This window comes from Piliocolobus tephrosceles, chromosome 10, assembly GCF_002776525.5.
Source record: "Piliocolobus tephrosceles isolate RC106 chromosome 10, ASM277652v3, whole genome shotgun sequence".
In the NCBI taxonomy this organism is placed as follows: domain Eukaryota; kingdom Metazoa; phylum Chordata; class Mammalia; order Primates; family Cercopithecidae; genus Piliocolobus; species Piliocolobus tephrosceles.
Genome location: NC_045443.1, coordinates 72,710,288 through 72,726,669, shown reverse-complemented (window position 1 = coordinate 72,726,669; position 16,382 = coordinate 72,710,288). Strand labels below are relative to the sequence as shown.

The 16,382-nt window shown below is 35.7% G+C and overlaps 2 protein-coding genes across 3 annotated transcripts in view; one reads left to right on the top strand and one right to left on the bottom strand.

The window, feature by feature from the left end:
• CAPS2 (calcyphosine 2) overlaps positions 1-16,382 on the top strand; it is a 121,375-nt gene that overhangs the window by 32,459 nt on the left and 72,534 nt on the right. The window lies entirely within an intron of this gene.
• The window catches only part of GLIPR1L1 (GLIPR1 like 1), a 37,615-nt gene that overhangs the window by 14,800 nt on the left and 6,433 nt on the right, over positions 1-16,382 (bottom strand). For both annotated transcript variants that reach the window (XM_023187755.3, XM_023188525.3), the window contains exons 2-3: positions 15,082-15,327; positions 11,289-11,389 (exon numbers count right to left, since the gene is read on the bottom strand). In XM_023187755.3, coding sequence (XP_023043523.1) covers positions 11,289-11,389; positions 15,082-15,327 — 347 coding nt within the window. The remainder of the gene's footprint in view (positions 1-11,288; positions 11,390-15,081; positions 15,328-16,382) is intronic.

Sequence of the window (16,382 nt, the reverse complement as noted above, 5' to 3'; positions counted from 1 at the left end):
TGCTGGCTTCCCCTTCACCTTCTGTCATGATTGTAAGTTTCCTGAGGCCTCCTCATTCACGTGGAACCATGAGTCAATTACATCTCTTTCCTCAGCTAAAACAGGCTGAGGTACAACTTCAGCTGTTGCTTCAGAGGGTGCAAGCCTCAAGCCTTGGTGACTTCAATGTGATGTTGAGAGTAGCAGAAGGCAGCCAAATGCCTAGGCAGATAGGGTTGGGTCCCTGGTGAAACCCCACCTTCAAGCCAAAGACAGTTTATAACCTGAAAGCCAAGCTACAAGTTAAATATTTGCACTGGATTGAGAACTTGTTTTCTTGTTTGGTGCACTTTCCTCTGATTGATACCCACCCTTCACCTATTTTACATATACCAACCCTTTCCTAATTAGTTTTCTACACTGTTGTGGCCATCTTTGAGTGGTATCTTCACTTTAACTTTTTTTTTTTTTTTTTTTTTTGGCATATTCATAGACCAATCAGCACATACTCTTCATTCTAAGTCCATAAAAGGCCCCAGAACCAGCCACAACGGGGTACTTTCCAGCCTTTGGGTAGAGGAACCATTCCCTTCCTGCCACATTTCTCTTTGTTGAGAGTTTCTCTTTTGCTTAATAAATTCTACTCCACTCACTGTCCAGTATCCGCACACCTAATTCTTCCTGGTTGTGAGACAAGAACTCAGACCTATCTGAGCTAAGGGGCAGAAAGACTGCAACGTGTTGGGCCTGTGGGTGCACAGAAGTTAAGAACTGAAGATTGAAAACCTCCACCTAGATTTCAGAGGACGTATGAAAATGCCTGGATATCTAGGCAGAAGTCTGCTGCAGGGGCAGAGCCCTCATGGAGAACCTCTACTAGGGCAGTGTGGAAAGAAAAGGTGGGATTAGAGACTCCACACAGAGTCCCCACTGGGGCACTGCCTAGTGGAGCTGTGAGAACAGGGCCACCATCCTCCAGACCTCAGAATGGTAGATCCAATGGCAACTTGCACCATGCACCAGGAAAAGCCACAAACTTTCAGTAGCAACACGTGAAGGAACTGCCCAAGGCCGTGGGAGCTCACCTCTCACATCAGCATGCCCCCGATATGAGACATGGAGCCAAAGGAGATTATTTCAGAGATTTAAGATTTAATGACTGCCCCAGTGGATTTTGGACTTGTGCAGGGCCTGTATCCCCCTTGTTTTGGCCAATTTCTCTCATTTGGAATGGGAGCATTTACCCAATGCCTGTATTCCCATTGTATCTAGGAAGGAACTAACTTGTTTTTGATTTTACAGGCTTATAGGCAGAAGGGAGTTGCCCTTTCTCAGATGAGACTTTGGCCTATGGACTTTTGAGTTAATGCGGAAATCAGTTAAGATTTTGGGGAACTGTTGGGAAGGCATGATTGGTTTGGAAATGTTAAAAGACATGAGATTTGGGAGTGGCTGGGGCAAAGTGATAAGGTTTGGCTCTGTGTCCCCACCCAAACCTTATCTCTAATTGTAATTCTTATGTGTTGATGGAGGGAACTATAATCTCCACGTGTTGAGAGAGGGAGGTGATTGGACCATAGGGGGTTTCCACCATGCTGTTCTCATGATAGTGAGTGCCCATGAGATCTGATGGTTTTAAAACTGGAAGTTCCTCCTTTTCTCTTCTCTGTCTTGCTGCACTGTGAAGAAGGTGCTTGTTTCCCTTTTGCCTTATGCCGTGATTGTAAGTTTCCTGAGACCATGTAGTCAATTAAACCTGTTTCCTTTATAAATTACCCAGTCTTGGATATTTCTTTATAGTAGTATGAAATGAACAAATACATCTACAATTCATTCTGAGTTAATTTTTGTCATTGTATAGATCCAAGTTACTTTATGGATAACTAATTGTTCCAGTATGATTTATTAATTTTTTTTCACTGAAATACCTTTGTGCATTTCTGAAAAATTAGTTGAAAATATGTGGTCAGCCATGTGTGGGTCTATTTCTGATCTCTGTATTCTATTCCACTAATCTATTTGTCTAATTTTATGCAAATACCACAATGTTGGGATTATTTTACAGTTTTAATAACTTTTGAAAACCATATTATTAGCACTTGAAAGCAATAGTATTAGCCCTTTAAATTTATTCTATTTCAGGTTGTTTTGGTTATTCAAAATTTTTGTGCCTCCACATGAATTTTTTGATCAACTTGTCAATTTATACAATAAAAGCCTGGTAGAATTTTTCCTGGGATTGTCTTGAATCCATAGATCAATTCAGAAAAAAAAAAAAAAAAAAAAAAAAAAGACATCTTAAAAATACCGAGTCTTCTAACTCATGAACAACGTCTATCCCTCTAATTATTTGTGTCTCTGTTAGTTTCTCTCATGATATTATGCAGTTCTCAGTACATGTCTCTTTCTTTAGATAATTTATATTTTTGATGCTATTTTAAATGATATTTTCACTCAATTTCTGTTCATTAATTGTTAGTATGCAGACATGTAATTAATTTTTGTATACTTATTTTGTATCCTAAAAGCTAAACTTATTAGTTTTAGATGAGTTTTGGTAGATTCCAGTGGATTTTCTATAGAGTAGCAATCAGCCCCGTATGGCCCAGAGGCCAAATCTGTCCTGTAGTCTTTCTGTATTTTATATTTTATCTGTTTTATGCAGTCTGTAAGCTAATATATATATATATTCACATACACACACACATATATATAAAATATATATTATAAACCATATTTTTAAACCATATATATAAATATAATATATATTATATATGTTATATATGGTTAATATAAATGAGATAATTGAATATATGGTTTAAAAACATGTATAAAACCATATATAAATATATATTATATATAATGTATATAATAAACATTATATATTATATATATATGCCAAGAACATGAACTCATTCATTTTTATGGCTGCATAGTATTTCATGGTGTATATGTACCACATTTTCTTTATCCAGTCTATCATTGATGGACATTTAGGTTGATTCCATGTCTTTGCTATTGTAAATAGTACTGCTCTGAACATACATGTGCATGTATCTTTGTAATAGAATAATTTATATTTTGGAGGGTATATACCTAGCAATGGGATTGCTGGGTCAAATGGTATTTCTGGTTCTAGCTCTTTGAGGAATTACCACACTGTCTTCCACAATGGTTTGACTGTTGTGGAGTTTACATTCCTACCAACAGTGTAAAAGCATTCCTGTTTCTCCACAGTCTCACCAGCATCTGTTGTTTCTGGACTTTCTAATAATTGCCATTCTGACTGGCATGAGATGGTATCAAATTGTGATTTTGATTTGCATTTCTCTACTGACCAGTGATGTTAAACTATTTTTTTGTAGTTTGTTGGATGCATAAATGTCTTATTTTGAGAAGTGTCTGTTCATGTCTTTTGCCCATTTTTGAATGATTTTTTGTTTTGTAAATTTACTTAAATTCTTTGTAGAATCTGGATATTAGAACTTTGTCAGATGAATAGATTGCTAAAATTTTCTCCCACTCTGTAGGTTGCTTGTTTACTCTGATGATAGTTTCTTTTGCTGTGTAGAAGCTCTTTAGTTTAATTGATCCTAGTTGTCCATTTTGCTTTTTGCAATTGCTTTTGATGTTTTTGTCATGAAATGTTTGCCCATGCCTATGTCCTGAATAGTATTGCCTAGATTTTCTTCTAGAGTTTTTATAGTTTTGGGTTTTACATTTAAGCCTTTAATCCATCTTGAGCTAATTTTTGTACAAGTTGTAAGGAAGTGGTCCAGTTTCAATTCTCTGCATATGGCTAGCCTGTTCTCCCAGCACCATGTATTAAATAGGGAGTCCTTTCCTCATTGCTTGTTTTTGTCAGGTTTGTCGAAGATTAGATGATAATAGATGTGAGGTGTTATTTCTGAGTTCTCTATTCTGTTCCATTGGTCTGTGTCTCTGTTTTTGTACCAGTACTATGCTGTTTTGGTTACTGCAGCCTTGTAGTATAGTTTGAAGTCAGGTAGTGTGATGCCTCCAGCTTTGTTCTTTTCTGCTTAGGATGTCTTGGCTACACAGACTTTTATTTGGTTCCATATGAATTTTAAAATAGTTTTTTTAGTTCTGTGAAGAATGTCAATGAGTTTAATGGGAATAGCATTGAATCTATAAATTACTTTGGGCAGTGTGGTCATATTCACTATATTGAGTCTTACTATCCATGAACATGAATGTTTTTTTCATTTGTTTGTGTCTTCTCCAATTGCCTTAAGCAGTGGTTTGTATTTCTTCTTGAAGAGATCCTTCACTTATTTTTTTAGCTGTATTCCTAGGTATTTTATTCTCTTTCTAGCAATTGTGAATGGGAATTTATTCATGATTTGACTTTCTGCTTGTCTCTTGTTGGTGTACAGGAATGCTTGTGACTTTTGAGTATTGATTTTGTATCCTGAGACTGCTAAAGTTGCTTATCAGCTTAAAAAGATTTTGGAATGAGATAATGGGGTTTTCAAGATATAGGTTTATATCATCTATGCAAACAAAGGCAAAGACAATTTGACTTCCTCTCTTCCTATTTGAATACCACCCCCCCCTTTTTTTTCTCTTCCCTGATTGCTCTGGCCAGAACTTCCAATACTATGTTGAATAGAAGTGATGAGAGAGGACATTTTTGTCTTGTACTGGTTTTCAAGGGGAATGCTTCCAGCTTTTGCCCATTTAGTATGATATTGGCTATGGGTTTCTCATAAATGGCTCTTATTTTTTTGAGGTATGCTCCTTCAATTCCTGTTTTATTGAGAGGAGTTTTTAACATAAAGGAATGTTGAATTTTATTGAAGGCCTTTTTGTCATCTATTGAGATAATTATGTAGTTTTTGTCTTTAGTTCTGATGATATAATGAATTGCATTTATTGATTTGGATATGCTGAACCAGACTTGCATCCTGGGGATGAAACCAACTTGATTGTGGTGGATAAGCTTTTTGATGTGCTGCTGGATTTGGTTTGCCAGTATTTTATTGAGAATTTTTGCATCAATGTTTATCAGGGATATTGGCCTGATGCTTTTTGTTGTTTCTTTGCCAGGTTTTGGTATCAGGATGATGTTGGCCTCATACAATGAGTTAGGAGGAGTACCTCCTTTTCACTTGTTTGGAATTTTTTCAGAAGAAAGGGTATCAGCCCCTCTTTGTTATTCTGGTAGAATTCAGCTATAAATCCATCTGGTCCTTTGCTTTTTTTTTGTTGATAGGCTGTTCATTACTGCCTCAATTTCAGAAGTTGTTATTCGTCTATTCAGGGATTCAACTTCTTCTTGGTTCAGTCCTGGGAGGGCATATGGTTACAGGAATTTATCCATTTCTTCTAGATTTTCCAGGTAATTTGCACAGAAGTGTTTATAGTATTCTCTGATGCTTGTTTGTATTTCTGTGGGGTCAGTGGTGATATCCCCTTTATCATTTTTTATTGTGTCTATTTGATTCTTCTCTCTTTACTTATTTATGATTATAGCTAGTTAGCAGTCTATTTGTTTTATTAATCTTTTCAAAACACCAGATCCTGGATTCGTTGATTGTTTTGAAGGGTTTTTCATGTTTGTATCACCTTATTTCACTCTGATCTTGGCTATTTCTTGTCTTCTGCTAGCTTTGGGGTTTGTTTGCTCTTGGTTCTCTAGTTCCTTTAGTTATGATGTTAGGATGTCAATTTGGGATCTTTCTAGCTTTTTGATGTGGGCGTTTAGCACTATAAATTTCCCTCTTAACACTGCTTTGGCTGCATTCCAGAGATTCTAGTATGTTATCTCATTGTTCTCCTTAGTTTCTAAGAACTTCTTGATTTCTGCCTTAATTTCATTATTTACCCAGGAGTCATGCAAGAGCAAGTTGTTTAATTTCCATGTAGTTGTGTGGTTTTGAGTGTTTCTTAATCTTTAGTTCTAATTTGACTGTCTTTTATTCTGAGAGACTTTTATGATTTCAGTTCTTTTGCATTTGCTGAGGAGTGATTTACTTACAATTGTGTGCAGTTTTAAAGTAAGTGCTTTGTGGCACTGAGAATAATGCATATTCTGTTGTTTGGGATGGAGAGTTCTACAGATATCTATCAGGTCCACTTGATCCAGAGCTGAGTTCAACTTCAGGATATCTTTGTTAATATTCTGTCTCTATGATCTGTCTAATATTGACAGTGGGGTGTTAAAATCTCCCACTGTTACTGTGTGGGAGTCTAAGTCTCTTTGTAGGTCTCTAAGAACTTGTTTTGTGAATCTAGGTGCTCCTGTATTGGGCACATATATATTTAGGATAGTTAGCTCTTCTTGTTGAATTGATTCCTTTACCATTATTTAATGCCCTTCTTTGTCTTTTTTGATCTTTGTTGGTTTAATGTTTGTTTCATCAGAAACTAGGATTTCAACCTCTGCTTTTTTCTGCTTTCTATTTGCTTGGTAAATTTTCCTCTATCCCTTTGAATCTATGTTATGTCTTTGCATGTGAGATGGGGTCTCTTGAATGCAGCTCACTGATGGATGTTGGCTCTTTATCCAGCTTACCATTCTGTGTCTTTTATATAGGGCCTTTAGGCCATTTACATTTAATGTTAGTATTGTTATATGTGAATTTGATCCTGTCATCATGATGCTAGCCGGTTATTTTGCAGACTTGTTCGTATAGTTGCTTCATAGTGTTGTTGGTTTGTATACTTCAGTGTGTTTTTTGTAGTGACTGGTAACCATTTTTCCTTTCCATATTAGTGCTTCCTTCAGGAGCTCTTGCAAGGCAGGCCTTGTGGTGATGAATTCCCTCAGCATTTGCTTATCTGAAAAAAAATCTCATTTCTCCTTTGCTTATGAAGTTTAGTTTGGCTGGATATGAAATTCTAGGCTGAATTTTTTTTGAGAGTATTAAATATTGGGCCAGGCATGGTGGCTCACGCCTGTAATCCCAGCACTTTGGGAGGCCAAGGAGGGTAGATCACCTGAGGTCAGGAATTCGAGACCAGGCTGGCTAGCATGGCAAAACCTTGTCTCTACTAAAAATACAAAAATTAGCTGGGTGTGGTGGCGGGTACCTCTAATCCCAGCCACTCAGGAGGCTGAAGCAGGAGAATCACTTGAACCTGGGAGGTGGAGGTTGCAATGAGTCAAGATTGTACCAGTGCACTCTACCTTGGGTGACACAGTGGGACTCCATCTCAAACCAGAATGTTAAATATTGTTCCCAATCTCTTCTGGATTTTAGGGTTTCTGCTGAGAGGTCTGCTGTTAGTCTGATGAGCTTCCCTTTGTAGGCAGCCTGGCCTTTCTCTCTGGCTGCCCTTAACATTGTCTCCTACAGTTTGACCTTGGAGAATCTAATGCTTACATGTTTTGGGGTTGATCTTCTCATGCAGTATCTTACTGGGGTTCTCTGGATTTCCTTAGTTTGAATGTTGACCTTTCTTGCTAGGTTGGGGAAGTTTTCCTGGATGATATCCTGAAGTGTGTTTTCCAACTTGGTTTGTTCTCCCCATTTATTTCAGGTATCCCAATCAGTCATAGGTTCAATCTTTTTACATAATCCCATAGTTCTCACAGGTTTTGTTTGTTCCTTTTTTCTCTAATCTTGTCTGCCTGCCTTATTTCAGCAAGATAGTCTTCAAGCTCTGATATCCTTTCTGCCACTTGGTCTGTTTGGATATTGACACTTGAGACTGCATTGTGAAGTTCTTATGTTGTGTTTTACAGCTTGATCAGTTCATTTAGGTTCCTCTCTAAACTAGTTATTCAGGTTAACAGCTCCTGTAATATTTTATCATGGTTCTTAGCTTCTTTGCACTGTGTTAGAACATACTCCTTTAGCTCAACCAAGTTCATTATTATACATCTTCTGAACTCGATTTCTGTCAATTCATCCATCTCAACCTCATCCCAGCTCTGTGCCCTTGCTGGAGATGTGTTGTGATCATTTGTAGTTGAAGAGACACTGTGACCTTTTGAGTTTTCAGCATTTTTGAGTTGATTTTTTCTGATCTTCAAGAGTTTATCTACCTTTGATCTTTGAGTCTGCTGAGCTTTGGATGGAGTTTTTGTGGTCTAATTGATGCTGTTGTTGCTTTCTGTTTGTTCTTCTTTTAGCAGTAAGGCCTCTCTTCCCTAGGGCTGCTGTGGTTTGCTGGGGGCCTACTCCAGACCCTGTTCACCTAGGTCCCTCTGACCCCTGGAGATATCACCAGTGGAGGTGGCAGAACACCAAAGATGGCAGCCTGCACCTTTCACTGGGCACTCTGCCCCAGAGGGGCATTGACCTGATGCTTACCAGAATGCTTCTGTATGCAGTGCCTGGAGACCCCTGTTGGGAGATCTCACCCAGTCAGGAGAAATAGGATCAGGGACCCACTTAAATAAGCAAGATTTCCCTTATCCAGACTACCCAGACTCCTCAGCGTTTGCCTGCAGAAAAGGATAAGATTGCGGTCCATGATACCGTGGCTGCCCGTCCTCCTAGGGGCTCCTGTCATGGAAATCAGAGATCTGTCCATAAACCCCTGGCTGGGGGTGCTGAAAATCCCTCAGGGAGAGGCCCTGCCTGGCAAGAAGGAATGTGTCAGGGTCTTGCTTAAAGAAGCAGTCTGGCCACAAACTGTCACAGTACCTGTGCTGCGCTGTGGGGAATTTCTCCTGGTGCAAATCACTCAGACTTGCTGGCACCAGCAGCAGGGGAAAATGGCCAACTGGAGCCACAGTGGTGGTGGGCACCACTGCCTCCTGGGACCCGGTCTTCTTAGACAGTCTCCAGCCTGTCCCTCTGGCCAGGAGGGAGTCCAATTTAAGGAAATCAATTTACACTAAAGTTGTATCACAGCTAACTGATACAAATTTTATCTTTTTGGATATTTTTTCCCCTATGGATTCTATCTTGAATAATTTTTTTCTTTTCTTTTTATAAAGAGATAGGGTCTTGCTCTGTTTCCCAGGGCAATCATGGCTCACTGCAGCCGTGAACTCCTGAATCACTGTCTTGGATAATTTCTAATGTTATGATTTTGAATCTTTCTTTTCTGGTATGTCTAATATTCCATTAATTTTAACTTCTAAAAAGTCTCAGACATTGTAGTCCTCTGTTTTGAATATTTTTCATCTTTGTTTAACATTTAAAAATATGGAATACAGTTATAACCATTTTAATGTCTCTTTTAATTATAACATCTGTGTAAGTTCTGAATTCATTTCAACTTATTGATTCAGCTTCTTATTATGTCTTATTTTTTTCCTTCTGTATATGGCTGGCAATATTTCATTAGATTCCAGACATTGCATTAGGTGCTGGGTATTATGTATTTCTGTAAACCTCCTTGGGTTTTTTTTTGTTGTTGTTGTTAAAGTTATGTTGTTCTTTTCTTAAAAGTATGTGCTTTTATAATCATTCTCAATCATTTCTTATGTGGGATACAGTCAGATTACATGGGAACATTTTGATCCTTTCAGGTTTTACATTATGAATTGTTAGGTGGGTCTGAAGCAGTTTAGTTATACTCACTGTGTGAGTGCCAAGAACTGTGTCCTCTTACTGTTTCAGATGCTTCTTAATCTGGCCTGCTCACATTCATGTGCTAATCAATACTCAAGGAATACCTTTTGTAGATCTCTAGGGTTCTCTCTGTGTAGTTCTCTTTTCTCTGGTACTCTTTTCTGTGAACTCTAGCTCTATTGGTATTCTTATACTTTTAGCTCCATTTCTTCAACTCAGGGAGTCAGTCGGTCAACCTCTGTCTTAGTAATTTCATGTGCCATGACCTGAAAGCTCTCATTGAGACAGAAAGCTGGGGGAATTATAGGGCTAACTTTCTTTTTGTTTGTTTGTTTTCAGAGATGACAGCCCTTTGTTGTATTATAACCAGTGTCTTTAAAACCATTGCTTCATGTGCTTCATCTATTTTGCTTTTTTTGGCTTTTGTTTCAAGTGACAGGGTATATTGCTCCCTATCACTTGGCCGGGGTGACATAGCAATATCCTCATATGCTTTCACAAGACCCATAAGCAATCTGTTACGTATATAGTTTGTTTGGACCCCCAAACCTGACTTATTCAAAGCAATATGATGCTTAACTGCTTTTTCATCAAATCTTGAGCCTTCATCCCCTATTATTATTCTCTTTCCATTTAAAATCTTATGATTAGTCTCCTTAAGAGAAAAGATAATAAATGTGTCAGTAGTTTTATAATTTCTCTGAATCTATAACAACTCTACTTTTCCCAAGCTATAAAAATTTGTATTTATCATTCTTGGTTTTGCTTCCAAGTGTAAGGTCATGGAAGAAAATACAGAGAGATATATACACATTTCTGCCTCTCTCTCTAGTAATTTTGGCATATCTCAGCTCCTTTTTGTCAATTTTGTGTATTTATTCTCTGTCTTTGTTTTTATCTTTTCTACTGCTTATTTTTAAATTGTTTTTTTTTTTTTTTTTTTTTTTTGAGATGGAGTCTCGCTGTGTCGCCCAGGCTGGAGTGCAGTGGCCGGATCTCAGCTCACTGCAAGCTCTGCCTCCCAGGTTTATGCCATTCTCCTGCCTCAGCCTCCCAAGTAGCTGGGACTACAGGCGTCCACCACCTCGCCCGGCTAGTTTTTTGTATTTTTTTTTTTTTTTTTTTTTAGTAGAGACAGAGTTTCACTGTGTTAGCCAGGATGGTCTCGATCTCCTGATCTCGTGATCCACCAGTCTTGGCCTCCCAAAGTGCTGGGATTACAGGCTTGAGCCACCGCGCCTGGCCTTTAAATTGGTATTTGTTGAACAGCTGGGTTATTAACTGTTTTTATATTCTTCCTAGTATAGATTAACTGAGATTAGAGTTCTAGAATTTCATTTTCGGAGTTTCCCTTTAAGCTTATGCTATATTTTCATTTAGATATGCAATTATCAGCAAGACAATTAAAGTTATGTTGCTCTTTTCTTAAAAATATGTTCTTTTACAATCATTCTCAATCATTTTCTTATTCCACTTATTTTATATTATATTAGAGAAGCACCTGCCAGCCTTTTTGTGTTTCAGTATTTATATATTGCTGTGGCAGTGTATTTTATATTATCTCTTTTTTTAAACCTAACAGTCTCCATCATTTTCTCTCTCAAGTTTAAATATTTTATGACAGGTATAGTTTTTCTTTAAATAAGGCAATATTCTGCCACCATCTTCTATTTTCACCTATCTCATTTGATTAGCACTTTAAAGGGAGTCGTTACTTATCAAAAATACACCTATCTCTAGTATAAGATCGTCTTATTTGGCAACCATCATCAACATTAATTTCAATTAAAATATTTTTAAGAGAAAATAACTCACGCAGGTCCATAGTTGCATACAAATATTGCATTTGAAGCTCCCCCAAGGTCAGGACACATTGCAACTGCACAACCGAGGTAAAATGAATTGGCCCAAACTAACTATAAAGATAAGGAATGTCAAGATAACATATGGAAAACAATTCTATTCTATGCAAACAATGCATTTAGATAATTAGTATAATCTTTGTCATGCTACAGAAAATATTGTACATAAATACTTATTAGTTACATATTTTTTCTAATTTTTATATTTAGTTTAAAATTCTTATATTGTTATGGCTGATTTTATGAGAGCTACCAAGCTTGTTTTTCCATACTGGTAATTCTCATAAATCAAAAGGAAAATATAATATATAACCAAACTCATAATATAATGTACAGCCAAACTAATTTCTTCTAGATTATTTATGAAATACATTTTTATTCTATCCATGGGAATATCATACAAACAATATTAAAATCAGACTATAAATGAAAACAATAACTTACATTTATTAGTTTTTCTCAGAAAAATTTTACTAATTACATTTTAAATTTTGCAATCCTAACCATATTCTTACCTTTGTCAAGTCACAAGACATAGGTAAGAATTAAAAACATATTGAGTGGATTTTCAAAGATGCCTGCCATAAGGATAGTGAATCTTTATTTTTATCTAGTTGCAAAGAATAGCAAAGTTATTCAAAAGGAAGAAGACTTCTATGGAAAACTAGTTAGAGTAGATAGATAAAGAGGTGAGGAACATTACTAGTTTTTTGTGACAATGATAGAATAAATTTTTTTCATTTTCCACATAAACAAAAAAGGGAAGAAAATACTGATTTACTCCATTTGAAAAATAATCCAAGGAATTTAGACACAGAATAAATTTTGACAACACAAATTTCGGATCTCATTTATTTTACAACTTTATTAGCAAAACGTACTAACCTATTTCATAAATTCATGTATCAATTTTTTTTCATAGGCTTGTTCTAGCCAGAATCAATAATTTTGCAAAATATATTTTACTGGCTTTTTGTTTGCCTGAGAGGCAGCAAAAGTGCAAGAAAAATCACAAGTGAACTGAGAATTTAAAAATGAGTTTTGGGCGATCGAGCCGGGTGGATCATGAGGTCAGGAGTTCGAGACCAGCCTGGCCAACATGGCGAAACCCCATCTCTACTAAAAATACAAAAATTAGCCGAGCGTGGTGGCATGCGCCTGTAATCCTAGCTACTTAGGAGGTTGAGTCAGGAGAATCGCTTGAACCTAGGAGGTGGAGCTTGCAGTGAGCCGATATCACACCACTGTGCTCCTGCCTGGGTGACAGGGCGAGACTCCATCTCAAAAAAAAAAAAAAAAAAAAAAAAAAAGAATTTTGCTTTCAGCCATCTTTGTGGTTTTGGTGAGTGAATGACAGATCAATTCTGAGGTAGTTTCTCACTTAATGAAATGAGAGAAAGTGAGATGATTAAAAGAACATTTTTCCTTTTGAATGTTTTAAACAATTAATAAAAAATACAACTAAAATATATATATTTCCAAAAAATCATGTGTAACAATTTGGCTTATGAATAACTAACTACACAATTAAATTCTATCTAAATTGTGACTTTTTGGGGCTTTTGAAATGGTGAGAATAAATATTCACTATGTAGGTTTATGACGTATTGGTTTCATTAAAGAAATTAGATGTAATATTAATATGAACATTGGATGTAACTCCAATGTGAATATCACTAGGTGGTAAATGCAATAAAATTTTCTCTTATTTTGTTTGGAACATTAAGCAAGATATAGTTGTTGATTTTATAAGAATATAACCATTCCTAATTATTTAACCTTAAGTGTAAACTAGTCAATAAAGAGTAAGCTCCCCTTTCTGATCTAGCAATACAAAGGGAGAAGGGGCATTTGAGAACTGGCTTTTCTTTTTTTGCTTTATAGTAAAAGAGAAGAGAAAGGACATATAAAAGCTATGACTCAGCCTTGATGCCATATTATTAGGGATATTGCATCTTTTTGTTGTCAGGACATCTGACACTTGATTCTTTCTCTCAATTTTCCCAGTAGTAGCCAAACTGTATTCTTTACCAACATCTTTCCTGATGTCCTGGAGAGTGTCTAGACTTAGAACATCCTGTTGTTGAAAGAAGAGTGAACATAAAGGGAACATGGAAGTTGCTATTATTTGTTCACTGCACCTCTGATAAGAACGACTTGCTTTAAGACCCTATGTATTAATTCAACTTATACAAATGGGTAAGTCTAGAGAAGAAGGTGAGCAATTTATATTGTTTAAACAGGCTTTCCTAGGGGCTCAGTACCATGTCTAGCATTAAAGTTTGGTCAAAAGGTGAATTTTAGACACATTTACACTTCTACCTGAAATAATTTTAAAAATTGGGAAAATGATAGGAAGTAATGGTTTTCAAGACATTAGGCAACACAGTGTAATACCCCTGAGATTTGGGGAGAAAAAGATGGAAACTCTATAATTGTTCTGGTATATTGCCTGGAGACAGTTTCTACATTATGGCTCAGAAGAAGTTTGATAGACTCTTATAGTTGAGAGTGTCTGATTGAGAGTCTTGGGGAGACCAAGGACGCAGAAGTTTAGATGGCATAGTTCTGAAGAGGTGAGAATTGTACAGTGACACACTAGGACAATGTGCAGAGGGTCCTCATCATCTATTCAGCAAAGTACTAATCAAAACATGCATGTGAAGAAACTAGTCTAACCCATTTACAAGAACTAGAGGAAATAATACCAAGGTTTACACAAAGTCAGAAATTGGACCTATTCCCACTTTCTGAATTGGACAACTTCATAATTCTCAGTGTGTTAGGTAAAGTATGCAGAAGAATCTTGCCTGGGTAGTGAGAGATCATTATCAGCTCTGGACTAAACACTACTTTTATTCTACCTAACATATTTTAAAAGTAGGAATAAAGAGTATCAATATGTCGCAGGTAACTTAACTGTACCCAAAAAGACAGCTTAAGAATATTTATAGTATACAGATGAGTCTAGCACCCAACAAGGCAAAATGTACAATATTGGAAATAGAATAAAATGTACCCAACATGATATGAGGGAAGAAAATTTGATGCATAATGAAGAGAAAAATCAATCCATTGAAACTAACACAGAGTTAACACAGATACTAGAGCTAGCAGGGAAAATATTAATTACTACAACTCTATCTCATATGCTTAAAAAGCTAGATGAAAGAGCAAACATATTAGGTATAGTCATTGAAGATGTAAAAATATTAAATTTGTAGAGATACGAACTTTAAGGTGCAAGATTGAAAACAAACTGAATGGGATTAACAGGAGACTAAACATTACAGAAGAATAGATCAACAAACTTAAAGATGCAGCGATAAAATTACTTGAAATTAATCACAGAGAGAAAAAACCAAGAAAAAAGAGACAAGAGCATCAATTTATGTGGGAAAACTTGAAGTGACTTTCTACATGAGTAACTTGAAGAGAAGAGAACTTCCCACTTCGAGGGAAGAGAGAGAGTGAGAGAAAGAAGTATTTTCACAAACAGTGGCCAACATTTTTCTAAATTTGATTTAAGCTATTGACTTATGACTTCAAAAAGGCCAGTGAACTGCAGCACAAGAAACATACAGAAAACTTTGGTATATTATTATTAAATTGCTCAAGACCTATGATAAGGGAAAAAATGTAAAGCCAGGAAGAAAAATAAAGGCACTTTACGCACAGAGAAATAAATTCTGGCAATTAAAATATATACAAATAAGAACTAATCAATAAAGATGTCAAATATTTACCTGTGTATAATGGCCACAGACTCTGGAACATGATAGATTATCAAAATCATAAAATTCGGTTTCATTATACCAAGCCGTAATGGCAAGTCTTGGTGTGAATGACTTTATTTCACCTAACCAGATATTTTCTCCAACATATTCAAAAGCTGCATAGCATTTATATGATGTATCCAAACAGTTGTTATGTTCAAATTTGCACTCGTTTGCCCATGCTTTAGCCATCTTTGCTAAACCTTTATCCCAAATCTGAAAGACAAAAATAATTTAAATTGAATTGTGCATAAGTATTTGCATTAAATTGTTCTAATTGTAATCAATTATTTTTTGCTTACATTTATTATTTTAATAAGATGTAGTTTTTCTTTGGTATTTATTGTGTTCACAGTTAGTCATTTCTCTTTAGTTCTACTTCAGAAATACTTATTTATATTCACTCTATGACAATTCATTGTTATATTACCAGTACTTAGCAGATGGCCTGATACATTAGAGTCACTAAAGAAATAAATCGGAACGTGATTAAAATAATCCAGAATTCAAAGTCTAGTAATTCAGAAGTTCATGTTAATTTATTGCAATTAAAGGATGAATACACATTGATAATTAAAAAGGGCAAAAAACTAGGAATAGAAAGAAAATATGCCCTTAATTTGATCCAGATAATCTACAAACAAACAGACAAAAATCTTATCAAATGGTGAAATATTATAACTTTCCCTCAAGATTAGGAATAAAACAAGATATCTGCCCTCGTTATTTCTATTCATTATTTTACAAGAAGTTAGGAAGTATAATAAAATGCATGAGTTGTAAATACATAAGACAAAACACGTCAAATGTATTGGGATTGGATCTATCATTATTCACAGATTACATGACTGGATGCATAAAAATTTAAATTAATACATAAACAATAGTATAAAAATAAATGAAATTATCAAAGTTGAAAGATACAATGAAAGTATGCAAAAATCTATTATATCTCTATGTATATTCTACAAATGAGTAACTCCAAAACATCCAATATGTATTAATAAATTTAATAAGTGATATACAAGACCTCTATGCTGAAAACTGCAAAAACATAACTGAAATAAATTTTAAAAGACTTAAATAAATGGAGAGATATAAAATGTTCATGGACCAGAATATTCTGTATTGCAAAAGAATATTGATTATGACATATAATTTTATTTCTAATCAAATTCCAAGTAGCTTTTTTGGGGTGGAAATTGATTACAAAATGTATGTGGAAATGCGATGTTCCAAGTAAAGCTAAGACAATCTTTTAAATGTAGAAT